Source organism: Artibeus jamaicensis, unplaced genomic scaffold (assembly GCF_021234435.1).
Source record: "Artibeus jamaicensis isolate MK-2021 breed Jamaican fruit bat unplaced genomic scaffold, CSHL_Jam_final scaffold_1964, whole genome shotgun sequence".
NCBI classification, from domain to species: Eukaryota; Metazoa; Chordata; class Mammalia; order Chiroptera; family Phyllostomidae; genus Artibeus; species Artibeus jamaicensis.
The window spans coordinates 30,884,759-30,910,268 of NW_026522030.1; the positions used below are offsets into that span (position 1 = coordinate 30,884,759).

The following is a 25,510-nucleotide window of genomic DNA, read 5'->3' on the forward strand; positions in this document are numbered from 1 at the left end:
TATTCCTTTTTAAAAACAAAAGCCAATCAATTATTGCTTCCCCATAAAATTAAATATAAAACCCTCATAATGTAATTGTATACCTATTCCTGCCTCTGAGTAGTCTAATTTCTTCCTCAAAAACCTAACATGAAAGTATTTGACCTCACACACTGGCCCCGATGGCTATTATTTTGGAAGCAGCAAAGATCAAATCTAAACACTCCTGATACCTTTGGACAGAAGGCAGAGTCTAGGTACTGTCCAGACACTTAGATACCTAAGGGGCACCTGAGCATCAAACCAAAGTGCCGACATTCCCTCTAATCTGCTCTTTTCCTCAGCTCCTGTCTTCTCAGTAAGTGGTATCACCTAGTTGCACACAAACATCTAGGATTTGTTTCTTTAGTACTATTTCCTTCATACCCCACACCTAATTGATCTCCAAGTCTTTTTTTTCCCCACCTTCGTGATTATGGTCATCTCTAAGTCTTACTAGCTATACCCTCAAATCACAGTCAGAATTCAATGACTTTTCACCAGCTCCAACTTTCCACCTAAGGTAAGCCATAACCTTCTCTTATTGGGACAACTATTGACAGCCTTCTAACTGGTCTCCCTGTTTCACTTCTTTATCCCCCCACAAGTCTAGTCTGTATACCATGGTTATCTTGTTGAAATGCTTTCCAAATCAGGCCTTTTTCCAGTTCAAAACTTTGCTCATTTAGAACAATCCACATCCTCACTCTGGCCTTCAAGACCCTCAAGGATAGCTCCCCGACCTTGCACATCATGCTCTCCCTCACTCAGTGCTTGAGCTGTGTTGTCTCCTCCTTTTTCCTTACTTACTCCATCCACCCTGCTACCTACATGCCTACATACTCAATGCTCTGCTGTCTTGGAATGCACTTCCCCAGATCTTCCACAGCGTGTCCCACTCGGGTCTCCTCCCCTCAACTGTCACTTCTCCAGTAGAACTGTCCCCGGACAGACCTATCTACTACAGTGCTATGTGCTCCCCTCAGTCTCCTTACCTTAAGATATTTTTACACTTATTACTACATGAAATCATACTACTTATTTGCTTACTCAATTTTACCCAAACTCCTCCACTAGCATGTTAAGTTCCATGAGAATAAGACTTTGTATTAGAAAAGTGTAAGATTAGAAAAGTAAATACATTAGATTTTAACAACTGTCAATACATGAATGAATTCTTTTTGCTTTGCTATTTGTTAACAAAAAAATGTGGAGACACACCAACGAGTGGATTTTTTCTTATATCCAGGATGACCAGAGTTCCATTGGTTTCAAGGGCCTTTAGTAAAGCCTTGGCTCCTTCATTGGTGAGGCCACACTGTTGCAGGTCAAGTGCTAGTGACGAAAGACAAAAGGTCACGTGCTGGTTCTGTACAGGTTTAACATACAGTCAGCTCTCACTTATTCATGCACAGGCAATTCCTGCACAAGGCTAGTCATGGTCGGTGTTTAATATTAAGAACTGAAAACAACTTTTAAAGCATATGCACACAAAATACATAATCCAATAAAAAAGTCTTCTTGGACGTGCCATGATTATCCTGACTTCAGTAATCACCCAGACTGCTTTATAATTAGAATTGAAGAATAACTCTACATAACTCATGAGGCAAAAAATCCACAAGAGAAGTGCAGATAATATCAGTAAGGACGCTAGTGGCAGTGTAGCTCTCACAGGCAATAACTGGGAAGGCTCGGCAACCGGACTGAGCTCTTTTCATCACGATCTTGAGCTCCAATTTACTCTTGAAACTAATTAAAATGGGAAAATAATTAAAAAATGTATTAACTATTAGGTTTAGAACAAAAAAGACAAAGAAAAAAGTTTAAGGATGCAAATAATGACAAGTCCAAAGAATGTGTGACTATATGATAAAATACATGTTAAATATACTAAAAGCCTGTCATGAAAGAATGACAGTCAAGAACTCTCAGTAACAAGGTCCAAGAACAGAATGAATGATCATGAACACTTGCAGTTCTGAGGCAACACAGCCTACTGATTTAAACCAAAGGTATCATCATAAAAGCTCTGCTATAAAAAGTATACATATGAGGAAACTATCATATGAGCCTTTAAAAAAAGTGTTGTGTATATCCTTACATTAAAATAACTGGTCTTTCAAAACCTCATGACACATAGAAATAAGAAGTCAGATACATGGATCTCAAAGAGTATGATGTAACACTTACAAACTCTTACCACAGAAGAATGGACACAGAATATAATTATCCAATTAGCCATACTGATAATGAATAAGGTAAGTATACTATGGCATATTTATGTACATGAAACTCTGAACAGTCACTAAAGATAATGTAGTAGATGCAAATTTACTGACTTGTTAAGGTGTTTCACTAAGTTAAAAAAATAAAATTTCAAGTAATCCCACTTGCATTTTAAAAAAGATGGTGGTACTAATTTTTGTAGCTTTACCATGTTTAAAAGCCACATAAGCCAGTGTTCTCGAGGGAGCAGGCCTCACATAAACCGTCGGGGCAGACTACACACAGACAAGCAACCCTGGCCGCCATGTGGCAGCATCCATCTAAAGTCTTAAAAATACGTCACACTTAGATATATGTATATACTGAGTGCTCACTACACAGTTTCTGACAGGAAAGAACACAAAGTGTCTAATCTCACTGCACAGAATTGATTAAACCACTGTATATCAGTATAATGAAGACCTTGACATGATATGACATGATACGACATATCATGATCTGATATGTCATTTAGTGCAAAAAGCAGAGATGTGAACAGTAGGTACACTATGATCCTATTTTCATAAAAGTGTACAAGTAAATTTATAAAAAATTTACTTGTACAGACTGAAAGTTCATATACCAAAATGAACAATGATTATGTCTGGGTATTATTAAAATTAGGGGTAATTTCTTCTTGTTATTTTTATATTCTCTATAAAGAATATACACAACTCTTCAAAAAAGCTTAAAAGCACAGTAAAAGCTTAAAGAAAAAATGGAGAACGCAGACTGGTGCAGCCTCTGTGGAAAACTGTATGAAGTTTCCTCAAAAAACTAGAACTGGAACCGCCTTTTGACCCAGTGATCCCACATCTGGGTATCTAACCCAAGAATCCTGCAACGGCAATTCAGAAGAATATATGTACCCCCATGTTCACTGCAGCATTATTTACAATAGCCAAGGTCTGGAAATAGCCCAAACAGGCATCAGTAGGTGAATGAATAAACAAGAGCTGGTACATTTACACAATGGAATACTATATGGCCATACAAAGAAGGGACTTTTACCTCTTGTGACAGCATGGATAGACCTGGAGATTATTATGCTAAGTGAAATAAGCCAGTGAGAGAAGACAATTACCATATGATTTCGCTTACATGTGGAATCTAATCAACAAAATAAACCAACACACAAAATAGAAACAGAGGCATGGATACAGGGAATAGACTGACAGCGATCAGAGGGGAGAGAAGTGGGAGGGACTGAATGAAAGAATGTGAGGGGATGAGCCAAAGAACATTTATGGACAGCACGCAGACACGGACCGCAGTGTGGTGGTGGCCATAGGGAGAGGGAGGGCGGGGGCTGAGGGGAGGTAGGAAAAGGGCGGGTTGGGGGATGGGGACATCTGTAATAATGTCAACAATAAAAATAAGGTAAAACAAGACAATAGTATTGTGCCAAAAAGCTAAACACTTTTAATATTAAAAGATGCAATATTTTTACCTCTAAGCCATAAATCCTCACTAAGAGATTCTGCAAAAGCACTTGCACCAAAGTCACCAATGAGCGTGTTACAATTCAAAGTGATGCGCCTCAAGCCGGCCATACAGTCGAGATCAGGTCTCCTATAACGAAGACTCTCTGCCCAGGTTTCTTCATGTCTTCTCATGGTCTGATACTTCAAAGGTTTAATAAGATGGAATTAAGTAGCTTGAATAAGGAAGCAAGGTATGCATACTGAGTATGGCTTATTCTGTTTGAGATTTACACACATACCAAGCATATATTACAGGAGACTCAACTGGAAAGGCTAAACACTCGATTGTGGTTTAGGAGTCCTGTGACCCAGGTTCTAGTCTGCTAGTGACTAGTTAGACTTCAGCCGCAGGATGACCTGCTGCTGGTTAGTTATGTAAACTCTGACAACTCAATTCCATTCCATGAATTTTATTTTCCGTATCTGAATAAATTATATACATGAAAGTCTGTTCATATATTTTATGTACATTTTGTACTGGGCATATTTTTTAAATGATGCAAAAATAAATGTAGAGGTTCCAATATTTTCTCCTTGTAACCCAGTGGATCTCACATACTAGTTGGGGTATGCATACCAACTTCAGAGGCCTTGAATATGCAAAGCCAGTCTGACATGCCTTAGAAAATTGATGGTCTGATTTTTACCCACATGAGTTGTCTGAAAGACATATTATAAGCTCTCTCTATTCATAAAATAAAGTTTAGCAACAGAAAAAACTGACTTTAAAAGAAAGAAATCTTACTACATTCTTCAAGAACAAGACTCAGTTTCTATGAATGATAAACAAAAAATCATTAGTGTTGTTTTTCTATTAGCAATAACTTATTAAAGCAACAGCGGAAATCACAGCAAGCACTTACATAGTGTTTAGTATGTGCCAGCCACTATTTTATACAAAATTAGTTCATTTAATCCACACAAAGCACGGAAGTTAAGTAATTTGTCTATAGTCAAGAGCTATGAAATGGGAGACCTGGGATTTGCACCCAGGCCATTTGGTTTCAGAATCCTTGCTCTTTGCCGTCTTCCATATCAGGGCCAAGTGGGTTTGCTCTGTACAGGCCCAAAGGTACGTTTTTAGCTTGGTGGGCTACACAGTTTCAGCTGCAACTACTCAGCGCAACAGGTAAGGACAGACAGCGGCGGGTGGGCCACATCTGGCTCACCAGCCAGTCTGCCCACCCCAGGGCTGTAGCATCAACCTAGTAAAAAAGGCTACATGTTAAATTATTAGTAAGTAGGTTTAGGCCCAAGTATAATAATTAAAATCACTGTAAAGTTGTTAAAGCGTTATTTTAAAAACTACATTCACAAAACGCTATGGTAGTGATTTTTATTTGTTTATAAATTATAGCAGTTAACAATAAATATTTAATTAAGTCATCTGAAGGCTGTAATAATATAAACTCTCTTCATAGTATCACAATAAATGTTTTCAATAACTAAAAAGACAGAAAGCTTTATTTATAATGACTTTATATTACATCTCCGATTTCTCAGATGAAATGGACCATCGTTACTAAATGATAAAACCCCAAACTGGAAACTGGTCATATTCTTTCAGCAAAACCAGAACTGCAATGACCACCTGTCTCAAACAACAAAAATAACTGCCATACTGTATCAAAATAGTAATGTGCCACAGTCATATAATGTTTTCATGGAAGTTTGAACATAGAATCACCTTTAAGATCTTGGCCATGTGATCTGCTCCCTGCCATGTCAGATTACACCCCGTGAAGTTCACTGTCTTAAGAGTGACAGAGTTCTTTATACCTTGACAAATAACTGAAAGGAAAAAAAAACCACACACACACAGTAAGATGAAGAGTCTACAGAGTCTAGTCCATCTTGATTCACTCACTTTTCTGAGTCTACTGGAGGTTTATAGCTGTACTCTAAGAATCATTATCTATGATCTTCACTGACAATGGATATGGATTGGTACATTCTAAAATATGGCAGTAACAAAGTGTTATTCCAGTTTATAGCAACAGTTAAATTCTATTTAGATACTAAAAACTAAACTCTGAATATTGCAAACTTTATTTCAAATTACTCAGTAAAATACTATCTTCTGAGACAGAGGAAAAATTAAAAAGCTAAGATTCTTCCTATTTTCATCTTCTATAACCTCATCTTATCAATCAACATTTTGTAAAAGATTTTATTTATTTTTAGGTAGGCAGGAAGAAAGGGATAAAGAGAGGGAGAGAAACCTCCATGTATGGTTGCCTCCTGCACGCCCCCTACTGGGGACCTGCAACCCAGGCATGTACCCTGATTGGGAATTGAACCAGTGACCCTTTGGTTCATAGGCCAGCACTCAATCCACTGAGCCACACCAGCCAGGGCTCAATCAACAATTTAAATGTCAACTATAACCCCAGAATTTTATTAGGTGCTATACAACATACTACAGCAATACAAGATAAGATAGAGGACCTCAAATTCTGTTCCCTCAAATTGAAATTCAGGCTTCCTTATCCCTCCAAGCCACTACTGAACATGGTGATCACACACTAATTCTTCAGGACCCCAATTAAGCGTCATCTTCTCTGTGATTACGTCTATGATATGTCCCCACCAACACTGAGTTTGTGGGCCTTTTATATATTGTCATAATACTCAGCATATATTTCCTATTTTAGTGCCTACCACAGTGCATTATAATTATGATTGCATATAAGTGTTTTAACTATTTAAAGATAATGCTGAATTTTTCTCTCTATATCTTGCTATTTCCCTTCCCATAATATTTCTAAAAGATGAACAAACACAGAAAAACAGAAAGTACAAAACATTATGTATCTGTGTGGCTTGTGGCTTAACACAACCTTAAGTAGAACTAGTTCAGAAAGTATCAGAGCTTGATGAACTTTTATGGTACAGTGAGACTGGACAAAGGTTTGAGCAGGCACAAGAGACAATTCAGGTAGAGACAGTGCCAAAAAAAGGTGCAGACAGGAATTAACATGGTGTGTAGGGCACCATGAGACCAGTCTGATGAGAAGATACTTAGGTAAGATTGAAACTCACTTTCTAAACCTCCATCTCCAATTGGACAATTTGCAAGAGACAGGTGCACCAAAGTAGCAGATTTATTCAATCCCTTAAATGGGGAGAAAAGGTTAAAAAAATTAGTGGTTTAGTTTCCCCGAAAAGCAATTACCAAATGTTCTCAGGACCCAATGGACAAGGCTTACTTACCTTTGTTAAAAGAATTAAATCCCTCTCTCTCAGAACTAGTCCATTTAGCTCCAGGTTCTTTAGAGCATTTGATGCACTTAAACAGCATTTAAGAGCTTTACAAAGCTGGAAGGTCACATCTTTGCTTCTTATTGAAGGAACTCGACTCCTGCAAACTTTATTTCTGTCAGAAACTAAAGCAAAAGTTATGTAAAGTTAGTGGTTTCAACCATACACTTTATTATCCTTAAAAAGCATCTGCTCTGTGCTAAAGCATAGAAATGACTTCTACCCTTAATGACCTCTTTAAGGAGGGACACAAATAAACTCAAAACTTCAACCATGTAAGATATAAAAACATAAACTATGTGAGTAAAAAAAGTTCATATGGAAGCAGAAAGTTTTATGTAAGTGATGACTCCAAGATAACCTTGAGGATGATCACCTAGAAAGATGAGAATGACTACTCAGTTGGAGAGGAAAGTGTATTAACTGCAGAGGGCGCACGTGTGCAAAGGCTTCCAAGCCCCACACCTGACAGGCAGACAGTACTGCAGGTGGGGAGGAGTGAAGACCAGGGGTATAAGGGGGGAAAGACAGAAATTAAAAGAGGTTGCACAAACCGAACTGTGACCCTTTGCCTTTTCTCCTCCCAGCTGGTGCCAAGCCACAAGCATCTCTCAGGACAAGAGGCACAAGCACCACAAGACTGGGCGCAAGAGAAAGCCCCATCAAAAGAAGCGAAAAAGCAAGCTGGGACACCCTGCTGCCAACACTAAGATGGGCCCCTGCCGCGTACACATGCAGTCCATGTGTGGGGAGCCAACGAGAAGTACGACGCCTCCAGGCTGGATGTGGGCTGGGTACTCAGAGTCGTCCTGAGCTCAGAGTGTTGTGCGCACAAAACAAGGATTGTAGATACTGTCTATAATGCACCCAACAATGAACTGGGCCATACCAAGACTGCACTGTGCTCGTTAACGGCACACCATAACCACAGTGACACGAGTCCCACTAGGCACTGTCCCTGGGCCGCAAGAAGGGGGCTGCACTGACTCATGAGGAAGAAGAGATTAAACAAAAAAATGATCAAAGAAAATTCAGAAGAAATATGATGATAGAAAAAGAATGTCAAAACCATCAGTCTTCTAGAGGCGCAGTTCCAGAAGGGTGAGCTTCTCAAACGCTCGGCGCCAGGCCAGTGTGGCCTCGCAGGAGGCTATGTGCTGGACGGCAAGGAGCTGGAGTTCTACCGGAGGAAAATCAAGGCCCCAAAAGGCAAATAAATCCTCTTCTCTCCTATCTTAGCTCATGTAATAAAGGTGTTTATTCTAAAAAATAATAAATAAATAAAACGAAAACAGAAAGGCTGCCTGAAGCATGCCTGGGAGAGCGTATGGCTTGAATCCCACGGGTGGTGGGTGGTGAGGATGAGGGCTGCCACTGGAACAGGTGACTGCAGGGTGGAAAAGGCACCCCGCTGCTGAAGGACCAATGAGAGAAAGGAAAGGATTAGAAAAAAGCACCCACTTCAGACAGATTAGAAAAAGAACCCCCCTCAGGGCTAACTAGCCCTGTGAGGCTGGGCAGAGCGCAGCTCAGGTTTCAAGCCTTTGTGCAGAACCCAAGCTATGCAACCGATATGCATTACTCCTGTGGACGCAAGCCATCATAAGCATTATTTTAGGCACATCTTTTCATTTTAGAAGATAATTCAAGAAGAGAAGGCAGATGAACTGAGAGAAACTGAACTCACAGGCAGCAAAACCAGCTGGAAGCTTCCGCAATAGCCCGGGCAAAACATGATTAAGGATGAAGAAGCAAATCTAGGGGGTTAAAATCTACACAACCAAGATCCACTGGATGCAAGCGATAAATGAGGTTCAGTACAGGAACTCTGGAGAATGGTCTAATACATTTTCCTTACTGTAAATGTAAATATCTAAACGTAAAATATAAGACAGGATTATATGCAGTGGTCTTGACTCCGAGGTCCCTTCCAACTGTAATTTCTTCTGATTTCTAAGTTACTACTTTGGTTAAGTAAACTCTTCAGAGATATAAAACAGTTCCTACACCTGAATAAGATTCAGAGAATAACCTGACTTCTCTTCAACAGGGGATGAGTTACACAGTCCTTGCAGGAGAGGTTAACAGATGGCACGAACCCCAGTGCCTAGAAAATGACCCAGCACACACATGACAAGTGGTCTGTCATTTTAGGATTTTTAAAAAATTAAACCAAAAATTCTTTTCTAAATCTTCACACCCTCCCTTTCTCTTGACTTTCTCAGTTTATGAACATTTTTAAGTGTGTCCATTTAAAAAACATTTTTCAGGTCTGTGATGTTCAGGATCTTCTTTTTGGGTAACCTCTGTCTCTCCCAGGCCTTCAAACACGTCTCCCCAAAGAGCCCAGATCTGTACCTGGGGCCTAGACCTCTCTAGTAGAGACACATTTGAAGGGGCCCCACAGGCCCCTCTTAAAGCATGAAAGATGGAGACCCTCCCCCCACCCCCAATCCCTTCCTCCAGTACTCTGCCCCCCTCTCACAGAAAAGTGCTGCTTTAAACTATCTCCCAAACTTGGTGACATTCTGTCTCTTTGACCTCTGTAATCCAGTTCTCCCCCTCTACACTTAATTTGAGCCCTTAGATTACAATTCACCCTCCCCCCAATAAACTGCCTTCCATAACGGAGGTCAGAATGAGCTTCTGAATCAAAGTCTATCTCATCATCCTTGAGTGTTTCCACCACCTTCAGGATAAACATCCAACCTTTTGACAGGACAAACAGGGCCCCTCCCTATTTGACCCCAAGTTTCCAGCCTCAATTCACTTCTTTCTCAAACCCAAAGTTTTAGTCCTGTCCTTTACTTTTGCCAGATATTCTTAAACTTCTCAAACTTTGACACAGCTGTGCCTTCCTGTCATCTGAGTAGCTTCTACACATTCTTCGAAAGGATGGCTCCTCCAAGAGTCTTCCCTGAATCTTTCATTTCAATAGCTACACTCCGTAGCACCAGAACTCACTTTTTCCAGAGGACTGACTGCTGCGTTTGTGTTCACCTGCAGCCTCCCACTGCAAAAGAAAGCTCCTCTGGGGCAGAAGCCTTGTTTCTTGCAGCATTTGGTGCTGACTGAGCTCATTCAAGTGTCAAGGTGGTTTACACGCATAACTTACTAATTCTAAGAACCCGTGGAAAAGAGTGGTTTTTCATGTCATTTTACAATTGTGTAGTTCAAAAGTAACCCGTCCCGGTCACATAGAGTTAAACTCTGGAATTCATACCCTAGGCTGCATTCACACCTATGCTCTTTCCACTATACAATCCTCCTATAAAAACACCCGCTTTGGCTTTGCTCATTGGTCCTTTATGCACATTCCTGGACGTCCTTTTCCCTTCCGAGGCGGGGGAGGATGGAGGGGTGGGGGTGGATACGACGGGGGAAAGTGGTGGCGGGAAAATGGAAACAACTGTATTCGAACACTAAAAAGAAAAAGAAATAAAACACCGCCTCCCCAACAGAGGAGCAACTCTGTCTTAAAACGAAATGGAGCAAAAGGCTCGGATGTATCAATTTCCTAATCGCTTTGTTCTACTCTAAGCAAAGTCATGCAATAAACTAAGTAACCATAACATCTGTCGAATACTAAACGATGTCCCAAACTGTGCTAAAGTGCTCTCCACAAGCGTTAACTCGGCGAATCCTTGCCCTCACCATACAGACCAGGTCCTCTTAAAACCCCAGTTACGGGTAATAAAAGAGACCTTAAAGGATTTGCCCGGGGTCACCGAGCTGGTAGGACTCCCGGGCCGCAAGCCCCCTCCCCAGCACTCGTACCCCGGCGCTGGGCCCCGGGGTTGCAGCGCCCGGGCTCCACCTTGCACGATTTAAAATCCCGCTTCCCTGCACCGACACTGGGACTACGGGAAGCGGGAACTACAAACCTGTTTCGCCAAGCCACGGTTGGAAGAAGCTCTTGATAGAGATCAGGGGCAGATCTTTATTAATTTTAAGGGTATTGAGGAGCGGCGTCCAGTCTACCAGGCGCAGGCGGTCGGCGTTGAAGTCCAGCACACCCTCCCGCAAGCAGGCGCGCACGGCTGGCAGCGGCACAGAATCCTGCAGCGCGCACAGATACTCATAATGCGAGAAGAAGTCGGCCGCACTGTCGCGGCGCAGTTTCACGGAGTCGATCATGGCCACAAGGAGGCCTTGGGGGACTGGAGGTGGAGATGACGCCCGCCCCTGTCTGGGAGCCCCTGGTTGCCGCCCCGCTCCTCGCGCGCCCTCAGCCCGAAGGCTGTGGCCCCGAAAGATGCAAAAGAGCAGCGGCTCGCCAGAAGAGGTAGAGCCCGGGGACCGCCCCCCAAGCTGCCCCTCGATGCCGCGCTCCCGCGCCGCTTCCCGCTCCCGGAGCCGGCCGTTAGCTCCCGCCTCACCACCCTCGCAGCGCGGGGTTGCGGTTCAAGCCGGTGGGCGGGTCCCACGGGAGCAGTGCGCAAATACGTCAGCGCGCTCGCCTTGCGTCCGCACGCAGGCCCCGCCTCCCGTGGTGCTGAGGGGCGGGACCTTCGAGGCAAGGGTGGTGCAAAAGGTAAGTGGTTTAGGAATTCAGGATTACCACAAAAGGTTTCCCAATTGAACCGCTTAAAAGCGAAATATGGATGTGACAACACATTTTTAAAAGTAGTCTAAACTCCTAAGTGTCTGGGGTTGTAGGAACAACTGTGATCCATTAAATCTTTCACGTCTGTGTTAATTTCTGCAAAGAACTCGTAATATCTGTATTTCCTACTTACCTCACATGGTTGCTTGCAAATTGTAAAGTGTTCCATGAATTCAGGACATTACTGTGGTTATTACTAATCTCTTTGTTTTGTACTGAGGGTGATGATGGCTAACTCTGGTAACTAGTACCATATGTCTCCTGGGCCTCATTATAAGCACTGAGTCCATATGAAACCATTAAATTTTCCTAACAACTTCACAGAGAATTTACTGTTGCATATCCATTTTACGAAAGAGAAACTGGGGTGCAAGAAATTGAGTAGTTTAAAGCTAAGTGGAAGAACTCAGAAAATTGGTATTAACTTCAACAAGGAAGCCTTTAGACTGATGTGGCACTAATGTTGCGACTTATACACGCAAACCAAAATATAAGCCTGTAAATGCCTCAAGTTAGGAAAATCAAAAAGCTATGGACAATCACAGTCAACTAGGCTTTAATCTACAGTCAGTCAGCAATTCCCTTGCTTTCCTTTCTCCTTTTTCTTTTAAAAATCTTCCCCCAGTTCTTATTGGTGGAGGGCTCCTAACCACTTCCATTTTGGTGCTGCCTGATTTGAATTAATCTTTGCCCAGATAATCTCAAAAATTTAAGTATACCACTTTTAACAATGGCCTCAGAACCTGTGTGCATTTGAATCCAGTTTCTGGAATAATGATAGTGATCCAGTTAGACCTGGGGCACTGTGTTTCCAGCATTGCTCTTCCATTCACTGCGTTCTGGACACCCCCACCCACTACCAACATGTAAGCTCCACTAAAATACCCTAGGTATGGTCAACAATGATTTTTACATGCAACATGCTGAATTATAAGACAGTCATACACCACATAACAACATTTCAGTAAATGACAGACTGCATATAAAATGCTGGTGTGCCTTATAGCCTAGGTGTGTCATGGGCTACATGCATTTCTTAGAACACTCCTCTGTCAACTTAGAAAATGAAACATCATTTCTGTTGAAGGGCCCTATGAACATTCTCTGGACCACTCTTGAACTGATTCCGGTAATTGCTCTTCTGAACTTGGTATTCATCATTGCAATATATGTCTTTATATTTCTGCCACATTTGTAAGTATTTTAAAACAGCATATAACATTCGACTGTTTTCTTCTGCTATCTGCTTTATTTAGTGTTACCTTTGCTCAGTTCATCTATGCTGACATAGAGATCTAATTTATATACTTTCCTTGCTGTATAGGATTCACATATAGCAAAATGCAATAATTTGTTTATTATCCTCTTGATGGAATTTTTAATTGTTGCCAATTTTCAGTATTATTTCTTCGTTGCTACATCCATTTTTTAGTCCTCGGCATCACTTAAGGTATTAGTCCATGGTTTTCTTAAAGCTCTTTCTTTTCTGTTTTCCACAAAGTCACCTGATTCCAATTTACTAATTCCTTTGTCTCACTTTTAGGTATCTCTTGCTTACTCATTCTAAATGGTGTTTTTCAGGTTCCCATTCACAGTGTCCAATCCTCTGACATTTCACTTTCTCTGGGTGATCTTATCTCCTGCTCAAGCTTAACTATCCACTCTAGGCTGAGGCTTCTAACGAAGATCTCTCTCTTCAAACATCAAACTGCCCGGGGAAAGCCAAAGACCTCTCATTGCCCCAGTGTTGCATTTGTACTCCTTAGCTTGCCATATAGGCTCCTTCATGATTTGACTACCTCTGTTGTCTTATTTCTTGCTACATTCCTCCTAGAATGTTTTCTCTCTACATGGAACTGCTTGGAGTTTCTGATGTTCTTTGATCCCTACCTGGACCTTTACAGTTGCTGCTCCTTGACCTAGGGCCTTCTTCCTCCACATCCACGCCCTCCTGAACAGGTATAAGGGATGTCAGAGATGTAATATGGCTCCAGCAGTAAAGATACATGGGAAATATTGGGCTCTCTGTTTAACCTTCTGCAACTGTTTAATTCTCTGTAGCCTCAGGCTTGGCTGACTACCCAGAAAACTGGAATGCCCAAAGATAAATGTCATGCCCCCAGGAAGGAGGTCAATGAATGTATAGAGTGTGATAACTGCCTGATGCTATCTGTTAACTTAGAAATGCATCATTCTTTCTGGTGGGCTATGTGACTGTCCACCATATGGTTTTACTATTAACCTGCCGTAAAAAAAGAGACCCTGTCCTGGCAACAGACAGCTGCTTTGCCTATGTATGTAAGTTTCTCCTATTGCAGCTCTCATAAATTTGAATAAGGCTACTTGCTAGTTCTTCAGAATCAATCCTAAATTTAGACTTTTGGGGCTTTGCTCTTAGAGCAGGCTAACTTCCACTTGCTTCTCAGCTTTAGGTTGGGGGCCACTTTCCCTGGGAAGCCTTCTTTCCCTAATCCTCATTTCTCCTTCTGCTGTTTAGTGCCTAATGGCTCTGCTTCCTGACATCCTTGTATCATCACACTTAATATGTCCAATAATAAATATCTTTTTAGATGGTTTTCCTTCTGTAAACTGTAATTTCTTTGAAGGAAGGGACCATGTCTCATTCAAGCCTGTATTCCCTATGTTCAGCACACCGATGGTCCATAGGAGGTAGTGAGTAATCGAAACTGATAGCCTGGTGGCATACCCCTGCCACCGGGCAAGGTGGCGACCAGAGGAAGCATTGCACTGAGCATGGGCAAGGCTAGTGAGACACTTGGATGGGGATGTAGGGAAGTCCTCCTACCCACTTCCAGTACCTGATTGGGGGTGAGACCAGAGGAAGGCAGGCACATGCACCACAGAGGTCAGTATGGCTGCAGGGCGTGGTACCAAAACTGGGAAAAAGAGGGGATTAGTTGGGGGACAAACCTGCCTGGAGCACATGGAAGTTTGGTTGAGAAAGAACTTGGTCTGGCCCACGTGGAAAGCAAATATAAACCCAGGGGAAGGAAAGGACCTGTGCTTATTTCACCTTGTGAATGTACTGGCTGTGTGTTCCCAGGACCTTCTGGCCCCAGAAGCCATATGGCCAGTGGTGAAGCCAGCCACACATGTGGATTCTGAGGAGGGAGCCTGAGGCCTGGCCGTGTCCAGGAGAAAAGCCAAGCGACCTGGATGACCACTCAGTGGCCGCCTACACTTTCCAAGGGATGGTAGAAGGAAGAAGGAACTCTGGGTGCTGCCTTTGGTTTTGCTCTGTCTGAGGGTGGCTAGATCCCAGATTGTTCAGCATTTGAATGAAAATCTCTTTTGTTTCTCACCAACCTCTGCCTCCAAGATTTGCCTATTGGGGGTGGTGGGCAGTCAAACCCACTTTGTTTCTGTAACAATGACTATTGGAGCAGTATCCCCTCTTCTCCCTACAAGTCATTACCAGCATCTTGTAGCCACTGCCTGTGGATATAGCTCAGGAAAATCTTCATCATCTTAATTAATCATGTGGCATATTAATTTATAATTTATTTTCCCCAAACTTACTTATTTTCTGTTTGGCAAGATTTCTTCCAAGGCTTACCTTATAATCTCTTCTCTACGTCCATTTAATTATAGTTTAAAAGTCCTTTTGACTTCTATGGCTTCAGTTCTTTCATGTGCTAGGTTCTACCCATGTGCTTCCCTGAATACAGTGAGCAAAAGATGCCTCTGCACAGCACGTATGGGACTTTGTAATGACTTTGTTGGATCTAGTCCCAGCGCTATATCCACAAAACAGGCTGTCTTATATTAAGTGACATATGGTCCCCATTTCTCTTTTCCAGTCCTTTAGTTATAGATATTTACAATGGCTCTTCCAAATCCTCTTCACTCTTTTCACATGGTTACTAGACTTTATGTCCCTGCTCTCTCACCTGAAGAGGATACCTCTTATTTTACCAAGAAAACAAAGTTTCAGGCACAAACTTCCTTGTCTTCTTTCTGCTAACTCCGGCTGCCTTCCAGCCCTTGTTCCATAATACAGCCACTGCCACTTTCTCTTCAAATCTTTCTGTGACTTCCCATTGCACTTAGGATGAGGACAAACTTCCTCACAGTGCTCTAAACCAATACTACCCAATGTGAAATCCACATACTGGTTGCTGGTTGAAAACTAACTGTTCTGTAAGATAAGGAGCTTGCTTCCGAATGCAAATCTGTTTTGTTCAGCAGGCAAGACTTTCTTGGTGAAAGAAGCAGCATATTGAGCTACATTCTAGAACAAGCTCTGTACCTCACAGTGCACTGGCACTTCGAGTGCACTAGTCTGCAGGACACTGCATTCCCTGGGCACAAAGAGGGCATGATCACCGCACCCTTGTCTGGAGCCTCACTCCCTTTCATTATCAGTAATCCAGCCCACACTGTTCTTTCAGGCCTGCAAATGTACAGGGGTTCATTGTCCGTGCTACACCTGCCAGGGTTCTTTGATTATGCTATTGCCCTCTGCCAAACCTTCCATGACACCCATTTCTAACGTAATACTGCCCAAACTCTTTTTTAAAAAAATATTTTATTTATTTATTTTTAGACAGAGGGGAAGGGAGGGAGAAAGAGAAGCAGAGAAACATCAATGTGTGGTTGTCTCTCATGCCCCTTACTGGAGACCTGGCCTGCAACCTAGGCATGTGCCCTGACTGGGAATCGAACCAATGATCCTTTGGTTTGCAGGCCAGTGCTCAATCCACTGAGCCATACCAGTCAGGGCTGCCCAAACTCTTATGACTGATATTTAAGACCCTCTATAATTTGGCTTTAATTTTACTTTCCACACTTCTTTTTATTCTTACGGGTCTAATTGTCTACCTCTTTGCCCTCTTCCAGCTCTACCTATTATGTAACATTTTTTCCCTTAGCATTAACTTTAACCCTCCTTCTCTGAGAGTCCAAGCAATATATGGACCCTTCTATCTTCTGAACTTATAAACAGTTTAATAGGACATGTCTGGAACTGCTGTAAGGTGCCTACATCTTATCTGTCTTTCTGGTATCTAAGCTCTTGGCGAGTGGGGATATATCTCTGAATTCAGTGCAGTTTTCAGCATGGTATTATACACATAGTCAATCTGATCAGTAAGTACTTGGTGAATGAATGACTGGATCACCATGAGAACATGTTCCTTGGCTTTTCTCTCTTTTTCCACTTTAAAGTTTCTGTAGTTATACTAAGATGATACACCACTTCATGGCCACACGATATCCAAGCTCACAGAGTGTTGCGTAGAGCTGCTAAGAGCATCCGCCACCACTTTAGAACAGCATGTTCTTCCTCTCAAGTGGTGAGAGCAGGATTCAGTAGTTCTTAAGTGCCTCTGTCCCCTTGACATTTAGAGGCACTGAGGGCATCAGTACTGTACGCTCAGCAAAATGCCCATTCTGATTGTAATTCATCTTGGTGAATAACAGCTATCCACAAAGATGTTGTTTTACAACTTTCCATCCTTTTAGATTCATAAAAAGCATTTTAACTATGTAAAAGCAGAAAATGAATAGAGAGAACTTTGCATTATATTTAATAGAAGTTTAGAGAGATGTCTGTGTGACACATTACCAAAATTATTTGGGGCAACTTTGTGTGAATTGTACTGGAGACACACCAAAAGTTTAAGAATTCTCCAAACTTCTGAGTTGTACACAGCTGGCCCAGTGGCAGCCATCGGCATGGCAATGATTTGGAGGATGTCCTATTAGCTCCAGCTGCAAAAATATCATGGGACAAATCACCCCAAAACTCAGTGACATGAGCAAGAATTTTGTTTTCTAGTGTCTATGGGTTAGCTTCAGCGACTTGTTTTAGACCTGAAGGTGGCTGGTTTTGCTCCATGCTTTGGGGCAGTTTGGGGTCTGTCCCGCAGGTCTTATTCCAGGACCCCATGAAGGAAGATGGAGCAATTGTGGAGCAGTAGCTCCCAGCACACGCTCTTCTCATGATGGTCACTGAAACACAAGACAGGAGCCTAACTGTACGAGCCAATTTAAAGCTTCTGGGGGCATCATGTCTGCTCACACCCTATTGAGCAGAAACACACCCCGTGTTGGCTAAAACACGTCACAGATCTAAGTTATAGTTAGCGTACGTACATGTATTTAAAGTTGGGTGATCTCACAGAAGAATATTGCATCTTGGACAGTGTTACCATAACATTCTCACTGGCATTTGTAAACATGATAAACATCATAGAAGCTTTTTCATCTTTGAAAACTTTTTGGACTTGTGGAACAACTTCCATAAGAAAAGATGAAGGTACACTTCAGAACTCAGCTATTGTTATTGCAGTGCTTGGAGAAGAATTGTTGATTATAAGGTCAATACAAATTAAAACTTGAGATTCACGTGTTCTTCACTAACACCCGCAATATACAGAACGTTCCTGGAGAACTATGATGATACGCTGATTCATGCAATTGTGTAGGTAAATATAAAAGACGATATAATTTTTGGCTTCTTCTTTTAACTGATTTAATAAGTGCATAAATGATATGTTTATATTTGGATTGTGTGCATAAAACATAGAAAAGTAGTATATTTGACAGTATATTTGACAACGAGAACAAGGCTGTTTTAGAGTAAAAATGGTACTTAGATTGTAACTTCAAGCCATAGGAAGAAATCAAGAGAGAAATGGAATAGGAATAGATTAATCTAACAAACTTTATAAATTCTTTGCTTTCCATTCTTCTATCAGCTACTTTAGAAGACAGGATTATAGCCGTGCTGAATAGGGGCCTGAGGTGGCCTCTGAAAATGGTCAGCTATTCACTTGACCCATAAAACCCCACAAAATTGTGCAAAGCAAGAGGTTCGGATCTTCATGTTCACTTTAAGAATACTAGCGAAACTGCCTGGGCCATCAGGGGTATGCGTATCTGAAAAGCCACCGAGTATCTGAACGATGTCACTTTACAGAAGCAATGTGTGCCATTCAGTCGTTACAAGGGTGGAGTTGGTCGGTGTGCCCAGGGCAAAACAGTGGGGCTGGACATGGGGTCAGAAGCCAAAAAGAGTGCTGCGGCACGGGCTTAAAAATACCGAGAGTAATGCTGAACTTAAGGGCTTAGATGTAGGTTCCCTGGTCATTGAGCACATCGAACAAAGCTCCCAAGATGGGGCGCAAAGTTTAAGACATCGCGGGAGGATTAACCCGCACATGAGCTCTCCCTACCACACTGAGATGATCCGTACTGACAAAGAGCAGACTGTTCCTAAACCAGAAGAGGTGGTTGCACAGAGGAGAAAGATATCCCAGAAGAAAACTTATGGCCCAAGGCATAAATTCAGCATAAAATGAATGCTAATAAAAGGAGAAGCAGAATGTTGGTTGTCTTTATGCGTAAATATATTTCAAGTGGTCTTACAAGATGGATCAAACAAATTTTCTTCTGATTAGGATTAAAAACATTATAAAAAGATAAAAATAAAAGGGTTATATCAAGTAATAATTACAAAATGTATCCTTGAGTATATAACATAAAAACAAAAAAGGGAGGAAAGAATAGAGCTATGTAAAAGTATAGTTTTGCCCTGGCTGGTGTAGCTCAGTGGATTGAGTGCAGGTCTGCAAACCAGAGGATGGCAGTTCTTGGTTCGATTCCCAGTCGGGGCACATACCAGGGTTGCAGGCCGGTTCCCTGCAGGCCAGTTCCCAGCAGGGGACGCACAAGAGGCAACCGTACATTGATATTTCTCTCCCTCTCTCCTTCCCTTCCCCTCTAAAGATAAATAAAATCTTTTTTAAAAAGTTTCAAGAAAGAAAGTATAGTTTGTATATTTCACTGGAATGATGTTAGTATCAGTCTGTAAGATGTGTATCATAAGTCCTAGAGCATCCATTTCTCAAAAAATATAGTTAAAAATGATTCTGGGCACCCTGGCTGGTGTAGCTCAGTGGATTGAGCGCAGGCCTGCGAACCAGAGGATCACAGTTGTTGGATTCCCAGTCAGGGCACATTACTGGGTTACAGGCCAGTTCCTAGCAGGGGACACACGAGAGGCAACCATACATTCATATTTCTCTCCCTCTCTCCTTCCCTTCCCCTCTGAAGATAAATAAATAAAATCTTTAAAAGAAATGATTCTGGGCATTAAACATTACTATAAAGTACCAACTTTACATATAAAAGGAGACAGTAAAGGAAGGATAAAGGAATGACAACAAAAAGCAAAAACATAAGGTAACATGACAGACATAAATCCTACCATATCAATAATAAAATTAGATGTCATTGTACTGGAAAGTCCAATCAAAAGGCGGAGACTCTGTTTTTGAAGTTCTGAATCAGGCGAACGGAGCCCCGGTGACAGGGATCAGGGTTGTGGTGAATCTCCATGGGCTCTGGGTTGTTGCGTGTTCTAAGTTTTGAGTGCGAAGCTCTGGTTACACAGGTGTACTTTCTAAAAATGTATTGATACTTCTGCTTTCTGTACTTTTTCCAGGTGTATGTTACAGTTCTATTTAAAATTTGCTTTAAAGTATAGTTAATATTCTCCTTAGGGGCCCAGCTGATGAGCAACTTTCACTGTCCCTGACCATCAGTCTCTCCCCCTCCTCTGGGCCAAGCAGTAAAATGCAAACCTGGTTTACTCTCTGCCAATGCGAATCTGACAATTTAACAAATTTGGAAAAAATAGGGGTAGAGTAGTCAAGTTCAGATATTTTACCACCCACTGGTTGTTGACCTTGGTCTTCATTTTTCTCATCTATATTGTTAGTGTGCATCAGGGATTGCATGGCAAACTAATGACCTGAATCTTATAATATCCACCTAATGTGAAATGACTTGAAGTTCCCCCAAAGACTTACCATGGCTTCTAATTGCAGCCTCCATTCAACTTCCTCACTCTCCTGTGGGCTGCATGCTGTTTGGCCGGACTCCCAGGCTTTTCTTCATCTACACCCAGACAGAATATTCCTGAAGCGTTCTCTTAGGTTCAACTCTGGCAGATCGCTCTGTGGGAATACCTTGGAGATACTCAGGGTTCAGTTCTAGACCACCATAATAAAGTGAGTATTGCAATAAAGTGAGTCACAATCTTTTTTCTGGTCCAGGGTCTTGCCTTCAAAGTGTAAAAACATGCAATATCTGTGGAGCACAACAAGGCGAAGCACAACAAACCGAGGTGTGCCTGTGTCTCCACACATCACCCTAAAACAGTAACTTTCAGTGGGCCTCACGGAATACACCCATGTGAATGTCTAAAAAGGCTTTTGCTTTATTTTCTCCTCAGGTTTTCCTTGTTTTTATTTTTTAAAGAAATCAGTGCTTAATCAATAGGAATGTGGATAGATGAATTAAGCTAGATCCATTATATGGAATGGTATTTAGCCAGTAAAATATGCAGTAAACTTGCCTATGTTGATGTAGTGGCATGTTCATGGTATATTGTGAACAGGGAATATACGGCACAAATTAGACAAGCACTGTGCCCACTAGAATGTAGGAGATATGGAGGCAGAGACCACGTTTGTCTTACTTATCTGCAGCATGTAGTAGACACAGAGTGGGTGCTCGTGAGTATTTGCGGATTGAATGTAAAAGCACAGAAAACGGCCTGGAAGAGTAAGTATCACATTGTTGTCAAGGGTGATTTTTCTGGGGACTGGGGGGCAGATTGGAGGGCTGTGGAAGATTTGTAGGGCTGTGGAGGGCTTTTTGTTTACTGCATTTCTGCTGTTTCACATAGTTTTATTAGAATGTATTCGTATTTATGTTTCGTGCTCTCTGGCGCCTATGCGTGCTTGTCCCTCAAAAGCCAGCATCTGTGTCTCCTTGTTGCTAGGGTTCCTTCAGGCTATTGGAAACAGCTTTGCTGATGACCTGGAGAGGCAGAAGTGGCTGGTGACCTGTGGTCCCCTCCCCACACCCCAGTCAATGAGCAGACAGGAAATACGACGGCTCCTGCAGCCTAGCCCTTGTTTGGGCAACTCAAAGGCATACTTTTGATCCTACACAGCTCCCCTGCGATTCAGCCCAGATGACTTTATTGACTTGAAGGGGCTGTACTTGAAATTGAGCTTTCTTTCTGGACCATTCAGGTCCCCTTGGATTATCCTGAAACAGTTCCCCTGCTCTGAGTCTGCTCCCAGGGACCCAGTCTGGGTCACTCGTGTAATTAAAAACCATAAAAACAGTGGGTACCTTTTGGAAGATGAGGTGGATGACCTCCTATCTCAAACTTTTTCCCCGCCCTGGCTCTAAATTAGTCTGAAGAGATGTCCAGGCACAGCTCTGTAGCTTATGGAGCCCAGGCACATGGGACGGTGGCCCCCCTTGTGTGTAAGCAGGACATGGTGGTGATGGTGCTAAGACATGAAACTGGTTTTTTCAAAGTCTGTCTCTCAACTTGGCATTTTTTATTTGCTACTGATTGCTGTTCTAAGTAGAGAAAAATGAAAATTTTACATTAGAATGATTTTACCATTCATATGTATGTTGTACAATGTGAGTTTTAAGTGCAAATATAAGAACACCATTCAAGATGACTCTATCCAGCAAAGCTTTCATTTAGAATGGAAGGGCAGATAAAGTGCTTCCCAGATAGCGTCAAGGGAAGCAGGAGGAGTTCATCATCACCAAGCCCTTATTATATGAAATGTTGTCTTTACTTGTGTGCATAATCACCACAATTGCCTAATTTGTACTTTGTATGTTGTACAGGCATAGGTCTTTCTTACCCACACTGTAGAAATGCTGCCTAAATGAACCCAGCTGTTTTAACTTCATTTCTTAGTACATGCAGTTTCTACCACTATTCCCCACCTTCAGTTTACTGATGTGTAGTGTAAAGGACTGAAAGGGAAGGGAACTATGGGTGGTTCTATTTTTACCTTTCCTTCTAGGTCATCATTTTCAGAGTAAGCAATTGGCTAATACAGGGAAATAAGTGAGTAAAGAAGGATATAGTTGGTGTCTTGATCATTCATTATTCTTAGAGCACTGTTGTCTTTTCTGGGTGTGAAGGACTCTGATTAGAGTGTAAAGTGTGGCTGCTCAGGGTTACTGGCATCTGCACTTACTCAGCCATTCAGGTAACAGGCCTTGAGCCTTGCTGACCCAGTCATGGCGAGCCCTCCTGAATTCTGTACACATGGGGCATTGCGATTGCTATATATGAATGGGGCAGCAAGGAATAGTGGATATAAATATTATATTTACTCACATGCATGGTCCATTGTCTCATAGGCTTCACTTAGAAATTATAACTTGAAAGATAAAATAAAGAACTTCAACATGGTGACAATACAACATGAAACCAAGCACAAGATGCTTCTGAGAGCTGAGCCCAGGGTGACTCTCATGAAGACAGCCCTGGCTGCTCGTGGTATGAAGGTGAACCAGGCCCAGGCCTTGCCCCTCCTGGGGTTAACCTGCATGTCTATCTCCAGGCTTCTGGTTGGGGCATGTGGTAAGGCGTCTAGGCTTCCGTGTTGACATACCACTTGTTTTAGCAATTAAAAAGAAATTTATTGATGACCATCATTTTTTCTTTTGAGCTTAGGAAGCGATTCAAAGGTCTGGTTGCTCTCATTTATCTAGCATTAGGTGTTTCGTGATGGAAGAGATTTTCAGAAGACCTAGTTCTGTTAAACTCATGGAAATGGAGATCACAGAGCACAGTTTTTGTTGACTTCCAAAGTTTACAATGTTCCAGGTGTACTTCAGATTTCACAGACCTCTGATCAATACTCATTACATCGTGGCAATTTAAAAAAAATACCTTTTATCAGTAATGCATATGCTTTGTTTGAAATGTCAAATCTTGCTAAATGTCTTCCAACAAAAACCATAGGTCTCTTCTCCCCTGTCTCCTCCCATCTCCAATCCAGCTTTTGTCTTCCCAAAGGCAATGGCTTTAAACTCACTATAGCCATTTCTTGCAAAATCCCTCTCCCTATTTTAAAATAGTTTGCTTTTAGTATTTTATTGAACCATCAGTTATAGAGCTTACATACTGTAGTATACTCTGATTACGTTAACTCCCCTAGAATATTTTTTTGTTCTTTGTGCAGAAGAACAATATTTTTCTAATGTACTAATTTTATTTATTTTTTAAAATATTTTATTTATTTATTTTTAGAGAGAGGGGACGGGAAGGAGAAAGAGTGGGAGAGAAACATCAGTATGTGGTTGCCTCTCATGTGTCCCCTACTGGGGACCTGGCCTGCAACCCAGGCATGTGCCCTCACTGGGAATCAAACCAGCGACCCTTTGCTTCACAGGCCCACGCTCAATCCACTGAGCTACACCAGCCAGGGCACACATTTTATTTTCAATTAACCAAGTTTCCCATGTTTCTCAAATCTCCCGCCTGTTTCCTATGTGCCCATATCATTAAGTCATTGCCTTTATCTCTCTGACGACATCCCTCTAACAATCCTACATCCACTTATTCAATATAGACCGTTCACCTTTTGGACTTGCTGCAAAGCTGCTGTCCAAGGACCCAATTTCCAGGATGCTGGATTTTTCCTTTTCTTGTTTTCTCCTCTTATTTTAGTGGTGACATATCTTCCAGGAGCTTTCTGATCCTGAGTGAAAAGGACATCAGTTTTGAAAATGTCTTGATTCCGTCTTCATTCATGGTCAGTAGTTTGTGAATGTAGAGAATCTGGGGTTGGAAGTCATCGCAGTTGGAACTGTGACAACATTCCTCATTGGACCTGGCTTCCAAGGCAGCTGTTGAGAATTCCAATGCAATTCCAATTTCCCTCCTGTTGGTACCGTGTGGTTTTCCTCCTGACACCTGAAGTGTTCCCTTTTTATCCCAGGGTCTCTCAAATCCCCTGTGATGTGCCTTGTTGTGGATGTTTTTATTTTCTGTTCATGGTACTCAGTGGTTGCTTTGTACGGCGAAGCTCAGTCCTTTAGTTCCAAGCACACATCAGCATACATATATAAAACCTCTCCCTTCTGGAAGACCTACCCAATCGGAAACTTACCTTCTTGAACAAAGCCTCTGTTTTTTAACCTTTTCTCTATCATTTTGTCTTCTGGTTCATTTCTTTGGGACATATCTTAAAGGTTTATTTTTTATTTTGCCATGAATGATCTTCTTTTTGGAAATTATTTTTCTAAGAATAGAAGAGGCATCAAAGGACTCGAACCACCAACCTTTGGTTAACAGCTGAATGCTCTAACAGACTGCACCACAGAGACACTTGGAAAACATTTTTGGCTTCTAAGTAGACTTTCTTGTGCTCTGTCATTACATTTTTATGATATTCTAATCATGTTTTAAGTATGCAGTATTTTTGTTACTTCTGAGGATATTAATAATTGCTGAGGATATTAATAATTGATAGTTTATATAGTTTTCTTCAGCTTCCTTTGTATTCTTTGTTTCTTCCAAGTTTTAGTATTTATTTAAGTCTCCATCTTTCACATTTTAGGTTTTTCGTAAGGGCATAGTGATCTTTGGACTCCCATTTAAGACCTTAAGTATATGGACTCTGTGTACAGATGTGTGTATTTACTGGAGATGGGTTGTGTGGTGAGCTCCCTGTTGTGGTTGGAAACCCAAATATCTGTTTCTAGAGGCCTTTTCGCTGGGATTTTAAAGTATCTCTGGGGAAGACCTACTGATCTTTTTGCCTTGGTTTATGTAACTGACTGCTGGAATTTGTAATGCAATGGTGGGGGCTTAAAGAGGGGAGCTTCTGTTTTGAATGCACTTTCAGGCACTCCTTTCATCCATCCCTACCCTCTGCTTTACTTAAATCTCTGAGTTCAAAGTCTACTGAGTTTCACTTCTGTAGGAGGCTTCCTTGTGTCTGGAGAGTTAACCTGTCTGGGAACCATCTGAACTTAACCTTGAGGTCTCCTACTGGTTGGATACCTT

General features: G+C 41.8%; 1 protein-coding gene and 1 pseudogene across 2 annotated transcripts in view; one reads left to right on the forward strand and one right to left on the reverse strand.

The window, feature by feature from the left end:
• CEP78 (centrosomal protein 78) overlaps nucleotides 1–11,444 on the reverse strand; it is a 30,288-nt gene extending 18,844 nt beyond the window's left edge. For both annotated transcript variants that reach the window (XM_053656513.1, XM_053656512.1), the window contains exons 1-6: nucleotides 10,916–11,444; nucleotides 6,984–7,156; nucleotides 6,813–6,885; nucleotides 5,458–5,561; nucleotides 3,737–3,911; nucleotides 1,240–1,353 (exon numbers count right to left, since the gene is read on the reverse strand). In XM_053656513.1, the coding sequence (XP_053512488.1) occupies nucleotides 1,240–1,353; nucleotides 3,737–3,911; nucleotides 5,458–5,561; nucleotides 6,813–6,885; nucleotides 6,984–7,156; nucleotides 10,916–11,168 (892 nt within the window). In that variant the 5' untranslated portion in view covers nucleotides 11,169–11,444. The remainder of the gene's footprint in view (nucleotides 1–1,239; nucleotides 1,354–3,736; nucleotides 3,912–5,457; nucleotides 5,562–6,812; nucleotides 6,886–6,983; nucleotides 7,157–10,915) is intronic.
• A 6,974-nt stretch (nucleotides 11,445–18,418) lies between these two features.
• On the forward strand, nucleotides 18,419–18,962 carry LOC128626021 (60S ribosomal protein L17-like; annotated as a pseudogene).
• Nucleotides 18,963–25,510: the final 6,548 nt, after the last annotated feature.